At 36.0% G+C, this 20,738-nt stretch overlaps 1 protein-coding gene across 24 annotated transcripts in view; it reads left to right on the top strand.

The window, feature by feature from the left end:
• The window catches only part of PHF20L1 (PHD finger protein 20 like 1), a 73,396-nt gene that overhangs the window by 30,246 nt on the left and 22,412 nt on the right, over positions 1–20,738 (top strand). For 21 of the 24 annotated variants that reach the window (XR_014843335.1, XM_021088888.2, XM_021088886.2 and 18 more), the window contains 6 exons: positions 4,078–4,160; positions 7,714–7,966; positions 10,081–10,269; positions 10,538–10,744; positions 17,066–17,122; positions 18,492–18,599. Coding sequence is in view for 23 of the 24 variants with exons in the window: in XM_021088888.2 (XP_020944547.2) it covers positions 4,078–4,160; positions 7,714–7,966; positions 10,081–10,269; positions 10,538–10,744; positions 17,066–17,122; positions 18,492–18,599 (897 nt within the window). In the remaining variant the exon portion in view is untranslated. The remainder of the gene's footprint in view (positions 1–4,077; positions 4,161–7,713; positions 7,967–10,080; positions 10,270–10,537; positions 10,745–17,065; positions 17,123–18,491; positions 18,600–20,738) is intronic. The other 3 variants (XM_085021624.1, XM_085021623.1, XM_021088884.2) reach the window with 1 other exon arrangement.

Here is a 20,738-nt window from a genome sequence, read left to right as displayed (position 1 = left end):
GAATCAGAGCCATAGCCGCTGGCCTACGCCAGAGCCACAGCAACATGGGATCGGAGCAGCGTCTGCGACCTACACCACAGCTCAAGTCAGTGCCGGATCCTTAACCCTCTGAGCAAGGGCAGGGATCGAACCCGCAACCTCATGGTTCCCAGTCGGATTCGTTAACCACTGTTCCACGACGGGAACTCCTAGAATTATATTTTAAATTTATCAGTTTATATGTCTCACTTATATGTGTCTTTTTGTCCCTTTTACTACTGAGGGAAATAGACCAGTAACATGGCAGCATCTCAGCCTGCTCTGATGTATTCCTCTCCATACCATTTCATTTATTTTTTAAATAGTTCTAAGAGGAAATAAGTGGACCAGATGCTAGGGAAATTTAATTCATGTATTTACTCTTTTCTGGTTCTTTCCCTATGTACATACCCTACAGAGATTCTAGATCGGATTTCTACATAACAAATAGTATAGGATGGCTTTTTTCAAAAAATAAATTATTGCTGTATAGTATATATATGTATATGTATATATATTGTGTGTGTGTGTGTGTGTATATATATATATATATATATATATTCTTCCAGAATCTTATTTTTTATTATGTCATGTACGTTACTGATAGTTGTATACTTTATTCATATTGATTTAGAACAATTTTACAAAGAGAATCAAGAGTTCACCCTTTGGGACAAAGTTGCAAGCAAACTGCAGGCAAATTTGAGTAGATTTTAAAATTCAGGTTGTCAGAGTGTAAAAGAAGAAACATCAGCAGTTGGTACACGGTCTGTTTGTAATAATTCTAGGAGTTCCTAGAAGTTGAGCCAGTTCAGATATGTTTGTACCGCTTAAGGAATTTTTTTTTTTTTTTTTGATGCATCTGTGGCATATGGAAATTCCCGGGCCAGTGATTGAACCTGAGCCGCAGCTGTGACTTACTCCACAGCAGGGGCAGTGCCAGACCCTTAACCCACTGCACCAGGCCAGGGATCGAACCCATGCCTCCTCAGTGATCTGAGCCACCGCATTCAGATCCTGAACCCACTGTACCACAGTAGGAACTCCCAGCTTAAGGAATTTTAAAAATAATTAAAAAAATTCACCAGTTACATGAATTGCCCAGTAATATGTTATTGATAATAATATCAAGAATATTTGGTTCTTAATTGCAGTGAGATTACTATATTTTGGAACCCCTGGATGAAATGTAGACCATGAATTTAACTAATTTGCTCCCCATTGCCATTCCATCCAAGATGCTCCTGCTTCTACTCTGTTTATTCCTATTGATGGCAAGAGACCAACTGTATATTTTATAGCTGAAGTAGAATAGTGAGAAATTATTGCTTTGTGGATGGGACTCATGAAAACTCATATTCTACTTCTACCTGATAGTTAAATAATTTCTTGAAACTCTGTAATGCATTCTGTTAAGATTTTTACTTTATAGATAGATTCTTTGGAGGAGGACTTTTTAGCAATATATTGATAATTAATACATATATGTAAATAAATTTGTATTTCTTTTTTTTTTTCTTTTTTTTTTGTCTTTTTTGTCTTTTTTGTTGTTGTTGCTATTTCTTGGGCCGCTCCCGCGGCATATGGAGGTTTCCAGGCAAGGGGTTGAATCGGAGCTGTAGCCGCCGGCCTACGCCAGAGCCACAGCAACATGGGATCCGAGCCGCGTCTGCAACCTACACCACAGCTCACGGCAACGCCGGATCGTTAACCCACTGAGCAAGGGCAGGGACCGAACCGCAACCTCATGGTTCCTAGTCGGATTCGTTAACCACTGCACCACGACAGGAACTCCAAATTTGTATTTCTTTCCAGTTAATTCTTCTCCTTTTCAAAGGATACTGCATTTTTCCAGATGTTAGCTGGTCAACAGATTTTGGACTGTTTGTTAAGGCAGCAGTAGTCAGAGTCCTCTCCTCAAAGGCATTTAAAATTTTTTTCTCCCTTTTTTGTTCATTTGTAGTAATTTTTCTGTAAGATGGGATGCATATGAAGTATGAAAAGCTTTGTATTGATCATATTTGAGGGTTTTGAATTCACTAGCTACCAAGTATTGTATTTTCTAACCAAATTTTAAGTAGTTATTAAAATGTCCCATTACTTTTACAAGGAGATCACAAAGCTTTATTTTTCTTTCACAAACCTTTAAGTGGGAATTGCTTTTAATTAATTTGGTCCATAGTATCCTAATTTAAAATCACATAGTATGGCTAAGTATTTTTGTTTCTTTTAAAACTCTTAGTACCTTATTTTTAATTTTATAGTTTGTGATCTGTTCTAAACATATTTCCACCACTTATATGAAAGGAAACCAAGAAGGTGTATATTTAGTAGATTGAGTAGCAAATATTTGTCCTGTTTGAATACCCCTTAGAAGTAGATCCTTTACTTAGCTCTTTATAAGAGAACCCAGTTTCCTAATTCTTTTTCTTTTTCTTTTCAGTAGTGTTGATTCTCAAAAATACTAGCTAGAGAAGAAAAACTAATACATGCAGTTTTAAATGTTAAATATTCCATGCTATATCTTTTTTAGTCAGCTAAAAAGGTGTTGAAAATTACATTAATAATAGTTTGAGTTGAATTTATGATTTATAGACTTTTTCTAAAATCACTTCTACACTGGGTCTTTTTTCTCCCATTTAAGCCTACACTGAATACTGCGTGGGACTTGAACAATATGGGCTGTTTCATACTGCCCCAGACAGTTTTTAAACCAGTCATTGATGTCTCAAAGCCATTGTTTTGTACTCAGCCTTTTCTTTTTTAAATTACAATTTTGAGTGGTAGATATTCCACTTTATTACCTAATAAAGGAGAGGTACTTTTTGTGTGATCTAACACTTGGCTGTCTACTCCTACTTTATAGGAATGCAGTTTTAGTATTTGAATTTTTGCTTAGATTGCTTAATGCCTTTGAGACTATTACCTGAAAAAGTCAAGAAATGTTGCCACAGAGTCACTCCACAGTTACGTGGCATTTGGGGGTACCTTTTTCCTCCTATTAAATATGCTATAGACAGCTTCTGTAATATAGGTGGTATAATTGCTGAAGTAAGTTTACTCTTACGTTGTTGATTGTTAAATGTGCTTGCTTTGAAGCCAGGGTTTTGTGCGGCCCATTTTGAAATGACACAGAAATGATTTTTGGTGACCGTTTATGTGTGCTGTGGCCATAGACAGCATCAACTGTGTACAAGGTTGTAAATTTGGCTCCATTGAGGGTACCTGTACGGTGCTTAGCAGAGAATCTTGACCAAGTAAATGCCTTCAATTTCTAAATTAAAGCAGAGTTTTAATGTCTTGTGAAGTTAATTGTATGTATTCCAGAGAAAATATTATCTTCTAAAATTGAGAATTAATGGTATACATTGGAGAAAACTGGGAATCCCAGTTTATTTCAGTTGCAGAATGAGTCTATAATATTACATTCAAATGTTGTAGGAAGGAGCTAGACTCTTCCCCATTCACATGAAATGGATTCATCTGTGTTTTCACCACTTTTATAAGAAGCTACAACTGGGTACAGAGATGAGCCTGTGAAGCTTTAGATTAAAAGATCCAAGAGAAATAAAAAATTGGGAGTACTTTTTAGCCAATACAAAAACAACAACAAAAATGTTATGTTCTAGATGTTTTTTTATATTCTAGATGTCTGGAAGGATTTTTTGTATCTTAATATTCTATATTTTATTTCAGTTCTATGGACAAAGCCTGTATTATAAGTGTTTACAGTCTAAGCAATCTTAGGTTTTTGGACATTAAGCCGTAGAAATTTAAATTTGTACAGAAGAGATGTGTGTGTGTGTGATTTCTTAAAATGATTGTTTTAGCTCATTTTTTTAGTTTTAAAAACTAATTGTATCAGCACCTCTCAAGTTCTGATTCATCCCCTTGAGCCATTATTAAGGGTGATTGTATTTTTGACTAGTAAACTTCTTCAAGTATTTACTTTGTATAGAAAAGTATAGGGGATTTCAACTGCTAAGATTTTTGAAAATTAAATTAGTGTGAAAATCAATATATTTTCTAATAAGCAATTTCTGTACAATTTTTCCCAAGGTTTGTTGGCATCCAAAGCTGTTGGGGTGGATGGTGCTGAAAAAAAGGAAGACTACAATGAAACGGCTCCAATGCTGGAGCAGGTATGAAACGGTAGCATTTGATATTTTTCAAGGTTCCCAACTGGAATGATCACGGAGCTAATAGTATCCACACAATTGAAATTGCCCTTTTGCTCAGATATGGGAATAGGAAGCTAATGAATTGATGATATATTTTTAACTCTGCCTTCTCCCAGGTATACAGATAAACTACAGACTTCATTAGTGTTTGTTTTCAATAGACTGGAATTAAAGCCTTTGTCTCCAACGTTTGAAAGCCTGGAGACAGGCATCCCAGGGTATATAGGCTTTCAGCTGGATCACCTTTAACTAGCTTACAAAAAGACCCTTACACAAATACTTTTCATTTGTGAGTTAAAACAGGGTTTTTGACATCTAATAAAGCTTCTTTTGTAAGAAGTTTCTTTTATATTGTAACAATTGGTGTTGTTAGACTGACTATGTGTTTTATGAATTGATCAATGAGCCATACATTTTTGCTAGGATGTATATTTTAATAACTACAAAAAAAGAATTTTAAAAAAACTATTAAGGGTCTGTCTTTAAACCACCTAATAGAGGAATTTAAAAGTGAAGGTTGCAGTTGCCAGATTTCGCCTTGGCTACCTTCAGATTCCCACACTGTCTGTACATATGGACCGTGCATGCTCTTCCGTTCTCTTAAGGGCTTAACTTCTTGGGCACTGTAAGACTGTAAGAACACAGTAATAGCCATAACTGGATTTCCTTGGTTCTCCTGTTTTAAAATCTGAGCCTTAATGTAGTTTTAATATATCCTTTTTGTATTATTTTAATTTTCTTTATTAGTAGCCTAATAAAGAAGACTTTAACATGGGTATCTTTTGCTCTTCTCTATATGCGTTTTAAAAAATAGTCCAAATTTAATTGATATTGTATTGAGTTTTTCAGGGTTATTTTAGGCCTGATTTGATAACAGTGCGTTGTTTTGGTACCTCCATTAATGTTGTATTAAATCAATGGTCTTTTAAATTAATTAACCTGTCAGCGAATCATACTTTCTAATTTTCTGTGGTCATCAAATGGTTAAGTCTTTGCCATTATTGTTAGTATATCAACCAAATTTTAAGTGACTTTTTTACTGTGTATTATTACTATATTCAACGACCCAGATATGACAGTATTTTGTATTTTCACCACTGTTTATGGTATTCTCAGAATGCAATAAATCAGGGACTTGGGTAATAAAGTGTTTCTGGAAAATTCATTACAATGTCAATCTTTCATTATGCACAATCCTGCTGAGATGAATATGATTGTGAAAATTATTTATTACATGTGAAAGTTAGTGTAGAGGGCAGTGCCCATTTCAGAGAGAAGTACAGGAAATAACATTTTGAAACAGCTTTAAAACAAAGAAAAATTGAGTAACTCGGCTGTTTTCATGGACATAATTTAAAGGAAATTTTGAGAGTTCTTGCCAGTTTTGTAACAAAGAGACCAATAATCCTTAACGAAAACTTTGTAAGTTATTTTAGATTTTTAAGGAACATAATGCTGGTCCCTCTTTTTTCTTTTTCTTTTTTTTGGTCATTCAGATTGATTTCAATGTGGAATGTTTTGTAACCAAACCCTTAATTTTTATGTTAAGTGTTTGCCCTGCTTCAGAGTTAAAAAGCCGAGTTATAAAATCCTTAATTACATCTCAGTTGGTATCAACAGTAGACTTGAAGGAGAGGTATTGACTGTCACTAACCTCTGTCGCCCTAGTGAGTAAAGCAATGCCACTCATGGCATAGATTTATAACAGGCCTGAGGCCAAAACTTATTGTGCTAAGGGATTTATTTATTTACATTAACGAAATTCAAACTCTGTAGTCTTGAACCCCAGTTCTCAGATGATTAATTATAGATTATTTAATTGTATTAGGGAATTGTCATGTTATATTTACTTTTGGATAAAACCTACATTAGATGCATAATTCAGTAAGTTTTTTAAAAATGTTAATTTGTCCTTGTTTAGAAGTTAAGCACCTTATCAAGATATTAATTTAAGTTTTAAAACCTTGTTTTATAACTTTGTAACTCAAGAGTAATGGATGCTGTAGTAATGTCTCTCACATATGTGAAGATGAACAATAAAATTGTTTATTTACAAGTAATGGCTCTAATTACTTTTCTGGCAACACCTTTTATGATAAGCTTAGGAATCCTTTCCGTTTATGGAGTCCTTTTTCAGATGAGTAATCTGCACTTATACACGTGTGTCATGAGTAAATTCAAGAATAAAAATGATGACAGCTGAATGAATGAGACGCTTGACACCAGCCCTTTTATGTAGTGTGTCCAACATGCCATCAGTAGCGCCGTACTTAATAGCAGACGCTCGCTTTTGTCTGCCCAAATCGGAGTGCTTGTATTGTAGTGGGGACAGAAAGCCCTTTGGTCCCCAGACAGTGATCTTTCATATTCGAGGGAACTGCAGGCTGCAGACCTGATGGTCATTCCTCACAAAAGATACAGAAGTAAAAAGGTTTCTGGGGGACAAGCATGTTGTTCATAGAGCTAACAATTTGATTCTTTCTAGAGGCCTATCTTAGTATAGTTTTCTTTTTAAAGTATATCTCATACTGTACGCTCAGATAGGATATCAAAAAGAGAGACAGTGTAGGCATCCCAACACCGTAAAACTACAAATCCATCCAGTGTGGCTGTTCTTTGTTGTCTTCGGACACATGCACATATAGTTTCGTGTATGTAGGACATTTTACTGCCAAATGAATAAAGATATTCTTTATGAAGGAATTTTATGAAAGAACTGACAAAGTTCTAATTTTTTTTTGAAAGTATCAGTTGGCAGGAAGAAGGTAAAAACTCTCATCTAAGAATGCGACGTATTTTGTTTTTAAATCCAATGTTTTTAACTTACACTTGGTTTTACTCCTTGGTTTTTTTTTTTGTTGTTGTTGCTTGTTTTGTATTGTTTTTTAGTCTTTTAACTCTGTATTGCTGGTGGCTTTGATTTCATGATGCATTTTGCTTATGAAACTCTAGCTTTCAGCACTAAAATGAGTTAAAGATAATGTTTCGTTAATTTGGTCATTGTTTTCTTGTTGAGATCTTTCTTTAAAGGGAAATTGTCTACTTACACCTCTGCATTGAACTTGATAAAGGAAATTATTTTATAAGAAAACATCTGAAAGAAGCTCAAGTGTATTCCTCTAATGCTTTAAACATGCGTCTAAAACATGAAAATGCTGTTTTTCTTATTATTAATGCCATTGCTAATTAGGGTTTTAAAAGAGGTGTATTTCAATTGAATACCAAAAATATTTGTCCAGTAAGATAACACTTACAATCTGAAATATTATAAATAACACATTTTTTTAAAAACTAAATTTAGACTACAAGTTGACAGCATCCCTTTAAAGACAGCCTATTCAACTTTTAGTTAATAATTTGTGGGGTTCTTTTTGGTTTTTCATTTGTAATAGAAATGTTATATGTTGCTTAACAATGTTTTTGGATACTAAAGTTGCTTAACAATCAAAATAGAATACAAGAACAAAAATGAAGAAACCAAAATAAAAATATCAATTTTTTATTATTTATTCAGGCGATTTCACCTAAACCTCAAAGTCAGAAAAAAAATGAAGCTGACATTAGCAGTTCTGCCAACACTCAGAAACCTGCACTGTTATCCTCAACTTTGTCTTCAGGGAAGGCTCGCAGCAAGAAATGCAAACATGAATCTGGAGATTCTTCTGGGTGTATAAAACCCCCTAAATCACCACTTTCCCCAGAATTAATACAAGTCGAGGATTTGACGCTTGTATCTCAGCTTTCTTCTTCAGTGATTAATAAAACTAGTGAGCACAGATTTTTAAAAAATAGTTACTTATCCTATAAGATACATTAAAAACAGTTTGGTTGTAGTTATATTGTATTTTTATGAAGTTGCTTTTTAAAAATTCAAATTTAAGTGGATGTGATAGGGAAGGCTTGAAATTATTTCAGGGGTAAAATACATATACATTTCTAACTGATTTCTTGTACAGAGGTACAGTGACTGTACAGCTGGTTGAGAAACCTTACCATTTAAGAATGCAAATTCCACTATAGTTTGACTCTCCTCAACTAATAATCCAAGCACAATGAGAGGCCTGATTCATTACAAAAAAAAGACAAAAAAGACAAAAAAGCTCTAACGAGTTACAAAAAGACTCATAGTGGATGTTTTCCTGAACTCCTGACTGTCCTTATAGATAGACTCAGCTATTGTCCACAGTTGTCTGTACCCCCGCGGAAATACATTTTATTCAATTCTTATTGTAGGATTTCAAGTGCAGACTTCAGTGAAATCTTACTAATGAAAGAAGAAGACTGCATTCTTGATCTTAATTTTTAAAGATTTTGCTGTTTCAATACCACCGATCTTTCAGGAGTTATGTCAGTCTTTTTTAAAATAGCTTTTCAGCGTGGGTTTGGATATGTAAGACAAGATTTGTGGTGCCTCTGTGTTTCTCATATTTTAGTATTCTGAGTTAGGCATGAGAAATAATTACCTGGAAAGTCACTGGGTAAAAAGATACTTTTGCTCTTTATACTGTGAATGAATTGGTAACCTGATTATTAAGTGAATATGACACATTTCCTTAAAAACCTCTCTATATCATATCTTGTACAACAATTAAAAACGGTGGCATTGAGAAGACATCTATTGATCAAATATATTGACCTCCTCTTCCATTTAGTTACTACTTTTTTTTTTTTCCCCGAACCGTATTTTTCATTTTTTGATTAGGTTTGGGTGCTTTTTTGGTTTTGTTTCCGTTCTTTTTAATGAATGGGTGTAAAGGATGGGAACGGAAGAACTCAGTGTTTCTCCATAAGCTGTGTTTTTGTTATGGCATTTATCATGAAATAATATCACAATGTCACATGACATTGATATATATTTTATTTTGAAGTTGTTTTGTGTTTTGGTATTATAACCACGATGTTACAGCAGTTGAATTTTTTCTTTTTCAGTTATCACCATGTCTTTTTCATGTTGAGTTTTGTAAAATTACTTTTAGATACCCAAAGCATCGATCTTTTTTGACCACTCTTACTTCCTCCTCCTAAATTAACATGAGTATTTTGGCTTATGTAGTCCTACCTTTTAAACATAATTAAACATGTTTACATACCATGTAGAAGAAAATGAAAGCTTAAATGAAAAAAGAAACTTCCAAACTTTTGTGTCACATATTGCTGAAAGATGCTTAAATGAGTCACCAAGTTGGTTATTCAAAACAAAACCCATGAGGGCAAGAACAGTGTCATAGTCTTTAAAAAGCCTCATTTTTTTCTCCTTTTACCTATAATAAGTACTTAAAGTTGTTTGTGTTCAATTTTTTTTTAATGAATCAGGCCCAAACATATGTTTATAAAAATCCATTTGGGGGAATGAGGGTGAGAGAAAATTATTTACATTAGTTTTACTTTGTCAAGTAAAGTAAAGCACTAACTCTACAATGCATGTCAGATTTTTGCCACCTATGCCCCTGGCTTTTTTTTTTTTTTTTTTTTTTTTTTTCCCTTGAAGTTTCTAGATTTGTAATTTAGCAAAAGGAATATATATATTTAAAAAAATCTTTGGCTATACAGAGATTATTTTTCCAAAGGAAAAATGCCAGCTAACAACAATCTGCGGTTAGAGAATTAACTGTAGTCTGTCACTTGGGAAGCTACCTGAAATTAATGTTCCATGTTATTTTCTTTTGGTTCTAGTAGGCTTTAGATTTTAAAAGTTTTGCTTAACCCTTGTGAATGAGGGCAGTTCTTGCCTCTTGATTACTTTTGGAACGTGCCGTTCCTTGTGGATACTTTACAACATCAGAGGGCAGGAATTGAATCCTTTTTCCCATTTTTCTCCTTAAATATTATAAGATGCTCCCGGCATGCATATGCTTCGTGAACATTGAAGATCTTTTTCTAGGTCCTCCACAGCCTGTGAACCCCCCTAGACCTTTCAAGCATAGCGAGCGGAGAAGACGGTCTCAGCGTTTAGCCACCTTGCCCATGCCTGATGACTCTGTAGAAAAGCCTTCTCCTCCCTCTCCAGCCGCTGATGGCAAAGTATTCTCCCTCAGTTCTCAAAATCAGCAAGAATCTTCAGTGCCAGAGGGTAATGTATATTGATTTCCTATAGAACCACATATAAAAGAAGACAAAGAAAACACTAAGAGATAAAGATTACGAAAGTATTAAGAAATTTCTGCCTTTTCCTTCTTAAGGTCTTTTGGACTTAAAACACTTCATTTGATTCTACAAGAATTCACTTAGTGCCTTCTTTATCGCCAGGCACTGTTTAACATAGAACGTTTTAATCCACGTCGATATTAACCGAGACAGTGTATGTGTGTTAACATGCTACATTTTTTTATTCTGTGTAGTGCCTGATGTTGCACATTTGTCACTCGAGAAGCTGGGACCCTATCTCCCTCTCGACCTAAGTCATGGTTCGGAAGTCACAGCACCGCTAGCCCCAGATCCCTGTTACCGTAATGAATGTCCCCGGGCAGAAAAGGAAGATACTCAGATGCTTACAAATCTTTCTTCCAAAGCAGTAACTGATGGAAGAGGAGCTCCAGCAGCATCAGGTAAAACTCATTTTACAGGATGGTTGGGTTTGCACTTACAGGGTAAAAACAGTATGATGTATAATTACATTGTTTTAAGATGTAGTTCCTCTTCACAAATACTTTAATGTAACATCTTTGGAAGATAGGGTTTCTCATTCTGTTGAAAGTCCTTTCGTGCTACCATTTACTGTTCACATTCCTTGGACATCTTATTTTTGTCACTTTATTTCCTACTTCTTTCTTATATCTTGTTTCCACTAAATAGGAATTATTAGAGCTCAATATAATTACAGAAGTTCTGAGTTTTGAAGTCAGAAAATACTTACTGGGCTCAATACTTACATTTAAGGGTTTTAATAGAATCTGACATGTAAGAAACACTTAGCTAAAATTAACTGTACACCTGTATCTTAAATATAAGAATCTCCCAAATTTAAATGTAATTTGTTGTTATGTTATTTTGGGAGTCTAATGTGTAAAGTCAGTCATACTCAATAAGTCATTTTTTGATGACTTAATGATATTTATTGTAATCTAAAACCTTTTGGGGGTATTTAATCAAGTAGATATTTTTAATCTAACAGGATATTAATTCGAATTTCCTTGGATTGGTTACATTGTCTTATTTGGAAGTTTTGTAGAATTTTAACCTCAACTGAAGAGTATATATAATGATGATTTTTTTTTAAAAAAGGCCAATACTAATTTCAAATGCTTTTGCAGTAAATTACTAATTTGGGATTGGATGGACGAAGGAGGTCTGACTTGAGTCAGTTCTGAAATGGGGAAAAACATAAACGGTTTTTGGATTTGCAGCCAAAGAGCATTGGGGAAAATTGTTTTCATTAGCATCCTTCCTCAAATCACTTATCAGATACTTGGATGACGTATAAACTAGGGCTCGCTCTTTTCTGGTGGTGGTACATATTAAAATAAACTTACTGAAGTAACTTAAACATACTTTTTAGATTACTGTCTTTACCTTCTTGTTTCTTCTTTCAAATTGAATATGTAACTGGTATTAAAAATATAATGTTCTAAGATAGCGATCAATAAAGATGGACGTTGAAGTTCCTGTTGTTGTTTAGTAGGTTACAAACTCGACTAATATGCATAAGGATGTGGGTTTGACCCCTAGCCCCCCTCAGAGAATCCGATCCTGCATTGCCACAAGCTGTGGTTTAGGTTGCAGGTGCAGCTCAAATCTGGTATTGCTATGGCGTAGGCTGGCAGCTACAGCTCTGATTCGAGCCCTAGTCCAGGAACTTCCATATGCCGCAGGTGCAGCCCTAAACAGAATAATAATAATAATAATAATAATAATAATAATAATAAAGATAGACGTTATTTTGTACATGATGGTATTTCCATATCTCGTTTCAAAAGTATTAGTGTGCAAATTTCAAGATTTGTAGGCTTCGAGGGAGTTCCCATCATGACACAGTGGAAAGGAATCCGACTAGGAACCATGATATTGTGAGTTTGATCCCTGGCCTTGCTCAGTGGGTTAAGGATCTGGCATTGAGGTGAGCTGTCGTGTAGGTTGCAGATGAGGCTCGGATCTGGCGTTGCTATGGCTGTGGCACAGGCCAGTGGCTACAGCTCCCGATTTGACCCCTCGCTTGGGAACCTCTATATGCTGCAGGTGCAGCCCTAAAAAGCAAAAAGACAGGGAAAAAAAAAAAGATTTGTAGGCTTTGAAACATTTCTTGTCATTTCTCAAATCCGATCCATTGTCTTTGGACACTTTCTAAGCCCCTTCTAGCTGTGGGATAATTAGTTTTTCTTTCTCTTGTTTTCATAAGATTTCTGAATTACCTTTGACATACTTTCCCTGGTGAAGGTCTTTTGAAGTTCTTTAGCAATCTGGAATTTGTTGAATGTATGAAAATTTTGTTCAAGTTATAGTAATATATATTCATTAGAGAAATTATTTTTACATGTGCATTTGAAAATATTTGTATTTTCTTACATACACATATATATATATATATATTTTTTTTTTTTAACAATAGTAAAAAGATTGAAGGATAGTCCAGTGTAAATAAGTACGCGATAACTAAGTTGTGTTAGCCGGATGTTGTATCTGACTAGTGATTGTGCATGGAAATCCTTGATTCCAGTGATTTTGCATCTAATCAGAGTATTAGCCTAGGGTTGTTTTTTTTTCCTCCAGAATTTCTATCATACTTGTGGAGATACAGCGAATTCTCTTTGGGGTGTGGTTCTTGTCTCTCATGCTGGTTAAAATGTACTGGGGTAGAGGGAAAGGCACAGTATTTTTTTTCCTTCTTAAGTATTAGAAATAGTTACTTGAGAAAGCCAAAGCAGTATGTGGTTTTCTGGGGAAATGAAAGGTGAGCACAGTTTGGATTTGTAATGTGATGAATTTGTAAGTTGAAGAGTGAAGAGCACCTTAAGTATGGTGATGGCAGCAACTTTAATTGCTTAAATCAAGGAAGCGCATGGTTTTAAACACTAATTACTGAAAGTCCGCTTCTTAGAGTGTTAAACACAGTCACAGCATTTGAATGCAGGGTTGGAGGGATTCTAATTTGTTTCTATTAATTACCCCTTTACTTTTTTTGTTTTTTGTTTTTTGTTTTTGAGCAAAGTAACAATTCAGGTCACATTTTAATTGTACACCTTTTGGTTAAAATGTTGTGAACCCGTCTGACTTGTGTCAAAATCCTCAGTGCCTGTGTGCTTTTCTTTCCTAACAGTTTTGCTAGGCACCCTCCTGACACTGTCTTGTGGCATTTTTGGACTTCTTTCTGCTCCCCAAGTTATCTTCCGTCTGGAGTCAAAGTGCCAGGTGTTTTGTTTAGTTTTTTCCTTCCTTCCTTCCTTAATCTGCTTAGTTCGTTTCCATCTAAATTATAAAAGTAAATTTTGTTGCTTTTGAATTTTAAAAACTGATGTAGAAAGCATTATTTACCAGAACTTGTATCAAAGACATTTTCTGGGCTTTTTTTTTTTTTTAATGGAAACTCTTAGGGTATTTAGAATGATGAGGATGCAAGTCATTAACTGTGAAAGAGTTAAACAGGCTTAGAGTTTTACTCTTCCATGTGACACTGCTGAGTTTTACAGTCCTGATAAAGAATTGCTGAGATGTGAATTATCCAATTATTATATATATATGCCTCTTCTTAATCGCTTAAAACTTGGTTTGAATTCTTTTTCCCGTAGAGATAATGACCTTGCCCTCATCCTTCTCCATTCTTCCTCCGGGAAGCGTTCCACAGTGTGACTAAGCAGGGTGAGGGATGCGGTCGATGCTGTCGTCTCCAAAACCGGTCAGGGGGGCCCTTGTAAAAACTGATGCCTTTGTTTTCGTTTAATTATCAGAATGCCTTATCTGACAGAGCCAACCAGTTTCAGGGAAGGATAGAGTTTTGGTTCTGTTACTATTAGTTCTGTTAGTAACCGGAAGTGTAACTAGTTTCCCAGTGCATGGTGGCACTCTGGCTGGTGGCTGAGCTGTCTGTGCCGGACGTTGTGCTGGCACTGTAAACAGATGATCGTTAGTCCAGCTTCTTACACCAACTGTACATTTACTTTTTAAACGCCTTTTTGTTTTAAAGTGTTTCTCATTTTTTTTTTTCTCTAGAATTGTGCAAAACTACAACCAGAGACTCTAATCTACCTTCACCCCCACACCAAATGTTCATGGCTTCTACAGAGCCTGGGGTTGCTATGGAGAGTCTCAGGGATAGCCTCTATTTTAGCCAGAAGAATCGGGTTTTTAGCATACCGGTAGGGGTTTGCTACGCATTCCTGGGCTTTACGTGATGTGAAAGCAGGCGTGGCTCAGAGATCTGCCTCTCTTGCTTTAATCTAAATAGCTCCATTTTTTAAATCGTGTTTTTCATGGGGGGGGGTTGTATTATGTACTGGCTATTATTTTTTTTTTTTTTTTTTTTTGATGCACATGTTTTCTTGATAGTTTAAAAATCTCTATTCTGTAAACTGATCTCCTCTTTGGAAACCTTGGTTCCCAAATCCTAGTGCATGGTCTCATGAAGTGAAATTTATTCTTTTGTTGAATTCTTGAATAAAGCTGTTTTTTCTATTTGGGCATGAGTGTTTTTAAAAGCCCTGCCATTATTGCACATACGAATATCTATTGTAATATCCTTACTTGTGCAAAATGTTGACAACCCTTTTTCAGTTCCCCGATTTTGCTTCTGAAGTTTCATCAATTAAGACATACAGGTTTGGGACCCACCAGAACATGTGAAAACAATCCAGAACTGGTCCTCCTGAAAGCACACTGGTAATGACTCTGCCTCTGCTGCTACACTGACCCGTGTTGCCCGGCAGCCGTGCGGGACCCTTTTCTTTGTCTTCCAAGTACCCAAAGGATCCCACACATTCCTGTTGGTCAAGGCAGCCCAGTAAGGCTGTTCCTTCCCTTCCGTTGCCCCAGGGTATTCCAGCAGCCAGGGCTCGGTTTTACTCTCGAGATTCATGCTTCTGGGGATTAGGGAACCACAAGGCAGAAACCCTGATCCAGTCGCTTCTCCTGGATCTGCAGTATCACTGAGGGTTTAGAAGGTGTCTCTCTTTGTTCCCATTGTAAGTGCCCTGTCATTTTTAAGAAAATTGCATCAAATTTGTGGCATTTTCATGGTGCAGTAACTATTAGTAAACTGTAATTACTGAAAGGAAGTGAGGCATTTGTTCAATAATCTTGATAATAAGGAAATTTAATTGTATTCTCTTTGTTCTGATGTCCCTTTTATATTTTTGTCATAAGAGATTTTTTTTCTTGGAGATTATCAATATTTTTACTTAATTTGAAACAATTTTTTTTCTTTTTTTTTTTTTTCTTGCTTTTTAGGGCCGCACCCATGGCATATGGAGGTTCCCAGGCTAGGGGTTGAATTGGAGCTGAGGCTGCCAGCCTGCACCACAGCTTCAGCAACACAGGATCCGAGCCGAGTCTGTGACCTACACCACAGCTCGTGGCAATGCTGGATCCTTAACCCACTGAGCAAAGCCAGGGATCGAACCCATAACCTCATGGATGTTAGATTCGTTAACTGCTGAGACACAATGGGAACTCCCGAAACTTAGTTATTAGAGCCTTATTAATATTTGATTCAGGATGAGTGCTATTTTTTATTTTTATTGTGTTATATTTAAGTTACGTAAATTATTTGTAGTAAGATGAATAAAATGTTAGCTTTTGGATACTGTATTAGAGTGACTTAAAAATCAGAGACCTCGTAAATGTATAATAAATGCTCTACAGTATTTTTCTAGATTAATCCTAGACATACGTAAGATAATAGCATTGGAAATGGCTGAAAATGAGTTGAGAAACTTGGTTAAGTGTGTCTGTGTCAACCACACAGTTATCGAAGTTCACTGCTTGTTTAAAAATGTATTTTTGTACTATTAGATAATATTAGCTAAATGCTATTAAGGTTGAGTATTTCCATATGTTAATAAGCCTTTATATTTTGTATATTTTGCATATATTTTGTATAAAGACCAGAAATGATTTATAGAATAATCCTATTTAGGCTTTTAGCATTACCTAATACCACATCCATGACGAAGTTCAAAGGTACAAGTTTGCTGTAGGCAACAGAGGTTAAATATTTTAATATTTAAAAACTTCTAAAAATTTTGAAATTTTTTGCAGATTGTTGAAAACTAGTATAATTTGATAGGAACTTTACTATTTTGTTTGGATGACTGGAATAGCATTTTGTCCTAACTGTCATAGAAGCAGAAGTGTTCCTGGACCTACCGCTCGAGTGCATGGCAGTGTCTTCTGGATTTGCCAAAGGCTGTGATGCCAGAGCCGATCTTCTGATTGCCCAGTGCATTTATCCTAATACTTTTTATGTTTAGCCCCATTCAGCTATTTCTAGAAATGATATAGAACAAATTATTATCCCACCCTAAAGGAGAAAGTGAAAAGAAGCACTTATTATTTATCAGACACTGTTCTAAGCATTTGTCATATTTTGACTCATGTAATACTTATAAGAACAGGGAGTGGATACTCTTATCCCTATTTGGCAGATAAGGAAACTGAAAGACAGGGAGATTCCACTAGGCTGGGACGCTAATAAATGGTGGAACTAGGCATCTAATCGTGTAGTCTGGAGGAACAAAAATCGTCCTTAATTTAGCTTTTGTTTTTTTTTTTAAAGGAAGAAATCCCACCTCTTTGTTACTCCTTCAGGCAGTAAAATAATGTGGACCTTTAGGGGAAGAAGGTCCTAGGGAAAGTTTTGTGAGCAATTGTAATTTAAAACATTGTCCCATCCTTTTAACTCTTTCTGACTAAACTTACATATTTTTCCCCTAAACCTACAGGAATGTCGAAAACAGAAAAAAAAGTGAAATTGGAAGAAAAAAGCTCAACAGCATTTGGTATGAACAGAAAGTAATCTTTAAGCAAAAGACTGTAGATGGCTTGGCAGTGGGAGGACGTAGTCTGTCCCTTACTTTTACCTGTTAGTGCTCCTTTAGGTGTAAGTGCTCATCTGTTCTAGTGCTTATTAGTATCTTGCAGCTCCAAACATGTCCTTTCTTAATTAGATGTCGTGTGGTAGTGTGTGTGCTTCTTGTCAAATGAGCCTAAGACTTTCGCTGAGAACGTCACGTTTTGGAAAATCTTTACAGTTCTGGCTATTTAAAAATAAGCTACAGGGAACTCTAGCCACTATTCCGTGATCATCCTGTACGGGAAAAGAATCTGAAAAAGAGCGGATGTGTGTTTGTGTGTAACGGAATCACTTTATTGTACAGCAGAAGTGGTCACCACATGATAAATCAACTCTGCTTCAATAGAACTTTTAAAACATGAAAAAATTAAAAAAAAAATAAGCTGCCATTTAACACTGTTTGCAGTTTAGAGAATGGATGGTAAATTAAATTAGCCTTTTTTCAGACTTTTTTCTTTCACTTTGTAAAAATGTACGAAGTTTTCTGCTATCTTTTCTGTCTTCTGTGCTGTAATGACTAAAAGTTTGGGAATACTGGGTAATAGTCTTCAACATTCCACAGATAAACAAACTGGAGCTTGGGTTACTGAAAGTTGGTTCAGTATGGTTGAAACGTTAAGGGCTAAACCGTCTTGAGTTAGAGCAATGGTTCAATATATGGGATGAGTTAATTTTAAATAGGATACTGCTTTAACATCTGTTCCTTTTCCTTAAAGTACCTATGATTGGGAAAAAGAAAATTTTAAATTTTGGAACAGAATTTAATTTGATAAAATAAGTCTTTTTCCTTGTGTTTTTCGTCTTCATTCTTATACACACTGGGAAAGTATTGAAAGACACAAGGAATTATTCAAGAAGTTGATTTAGTTTTCTTGTTTTTCTAAGGAAAAAAGTTCAAGTTTTTTTTTTTAATCTTCTAATATATTTCTTTGTTAAATTTTGTATGGAAATGCTATGTCTCCTCGGTCAGGTCTTTCTTAAGTTACAGAGTGTATTTCTTGCCACTTCAGGAAGCTGAGTTGTGTTACTCATTTAAAGATTTGAACAACTGCCTGTGTTAACGTGAAGGTGTCGGGAGTTGGGGTTTCTCAGCACTGCTGATGAAGATCCCCTCTGGCAGTCCAGTGACCAAGCAGGGGTTCCAGACTCATGTCAGGAACAGTATAACTGAATCCATCACTCTGGGCAGGTGACTGGAAGAGCTGGTTCAAACATACATGCTGCTTTTAGATTAGCCACCGAGGAACAACGCAAGATCAGGCGCGATTGCTGACTTGCTCGCTTCTGCCCTTTAGGTAAGAGAAAAGAAAAGGATAAAGAAAGAAAAGAAAAGCGAGACAAAGATCACTACAAACCAAAGCAGAAGAAGAAGAAGAAGAAGAAAAAGAAATCTAAGCAGCATGGTAAGGACATCCTCCCTCGGTGTCTCTGCAGACAGCAGAGGCGCGGGTGCCCGGGTTTCCTCTCTCAGATGGCAGAGCGCGTCTGTGTGCCGTCAGCCCTTCATTCCCTGGGTGCCACATCTGTGGACATTGAAAACTGATCTGCCCTTGGTTAAATCCACAGTGGCAGAACCTGTGAATGCAGGGGGCTTGACTGTAGGCTAAAATGGTGGTTCCCCTGTTGTAAAATTCTAAGATGCTTTCGACTTTCCTTTTTTACCAAAACGGAGTTAGGACAAGATCCCCATGTTCTTGAGAGCTGAGAAGTTCCTGTAGTAGCTTTTCTTTGCCTTGTTAATTTTGAAAACATGGAACTCTGTCTCACTAAGTCTGTAAGTTAAGTGGTCTGTGAATTCATTGCCCCTGACGAGAGTTTCATTCCCAGTGAGATGGTGGACTAGACCTTGACCAAGCACTCTTCGGGGTACAGAAGGGATTATTCTCAGCCTAGAATTTTATAGTTCCTTCAATCAGCTGTCAAAAATGAAGGGAAGTATTTTTAGAAAAACTTGAACAAAACCACATGGTTTTTCTATCAATAGCCTGTCTCTAAAGGATATCCTTTATAAGTAATCATTAAGGCAAAAATCATTCCTAGAGATGGGAGGTAACAGTTCACTTTATATCTTCCTAGGGATACAGTTTCTAAATTTTATCACTGAATAATAGCATCATATTTCTTAGTAGTTAATAAATTAACAAAACTCACAAGTATCTGTAAGGATAATGAGAGAGATGGCAGCTGCACTGTTGGTCTAACGGCTATCCAGGACACTGAACTCAGCAGCTGCAGAGTAGACATTTTCTTCAGAGAGACATAAGTGTTTATTAAAATTGACCACTGGATGCAGCTTTAAAAACCTCAGCACATTTTAAAGATATTGTGGTCAACTAAAATCGGTATTGAAAAGGTAAAAAGCCCCATATGTTTAGAAATCAAGCAAACTTTTTAACTAACTTATGGGTAAAAGAACAGTATGAAATGGAAAGTAGTAAGATGTTAAGAACCTGACAGGTGATGAAGATATTATTTTCATAATAAAACTTGAGACTGTAGTTAAAATGGACTTAGAATCGCTATGCATGCTCATGTTAGAAAGTCAGCTAAGCCTCCAAATTAAGAAGTTAGAAAAGAACAAGTCCAAGAAAAGTTACATATGAGCAGAAATTAATGACCTAAAAAAAAATGCTAGGAAGAAATGAAAAATGCCAAAACTAAGTTTTCGGTAAAAAATGAATAAAATAAACAAACCTCTGGGAATATTTAAAAAAAAAAAAGTGCCAATAAACTATCAAGAATAAAGAGAATGTAACTACACGTGCTCCAACATAAAAATAAGATAGTGGGAACAACTTTATGCCAGTGTACTTGGGAGGTTATTTGAAGGTATGGACAGTTGCCAGAAACCAAACTCACTCAAAAAGGAAAAAACCTAAATAGTCTTCAAACCTTAAAAGAAATTTAATCAGTATTTTTAAATCTTCCTCAGAGAAAAAGTCCTGGCCCCAAAAGTTTTGCTCTTAAGTTCTGCCAAATGTTAAAGGAGCAGATTATTCCAGATTTATAGAAATCATTTTAGAATTTATGAAAAGAGGAGCACTCCCCCAGTGGGGTGACTAGTGTCCCCCCGGAATAGGTGGCCAGCTCCTGACCTCATGCCTGTGAACGTGACTGCATTTGGTCACAGGACCTCTGCTGATGCGATTGAGAAGGGGAGCACCTGGGATTTGGGGGGGACCTTAAAGCTGGTGGCTGCTGTCTTATAAGAGGGGAGAGGGCGATTCAAGACACACGAGGGAGGTGGCTGTGTGAAGACACAGGAAGCGACTGGAGGGGTGCGACCCCAAGCCAATGAACCCGAGCAAACGGAAGCTGAAGAGACAAAGAAAGATTTGCCCCTGGAACCTTCAGAGGGAGATGGCCCTGCCGACACCTGATTTTGGACGTTGGCCCCAGGACTGAGAGAGAAGAAATGTCTGTTTTGTCAATCCACCCAATTTATGGTAATGTGCTAGGAAAATAATACAACTCCAAATTCACCTGAGACGATGTAAATAACTTTGCTCTCAAAATCAGAAGAGAACAATATGGGGCAGAAC

Source organism: Sus scrofa, chromosome 4 (genome assembly GCF_054392235.1).
Source record: "Sus scrofa isolate SSC_HxYL_T2T_F1_AM1 chromosome 4, Sscrofa_HxYL_maternal_Yorkshire_Landrace_v2.0, whole genome shotgun sequence".
In the NCBI taxonomy this organism is placed as follows: Eukaryota; Metazoa; Chordata; class Mammalia; order Artiodactyla; family Suidae; genus Sus; species Sus scrofa.
This window is presented reverse-complemented; position numbering and strand designations above follow the sequence as displayed.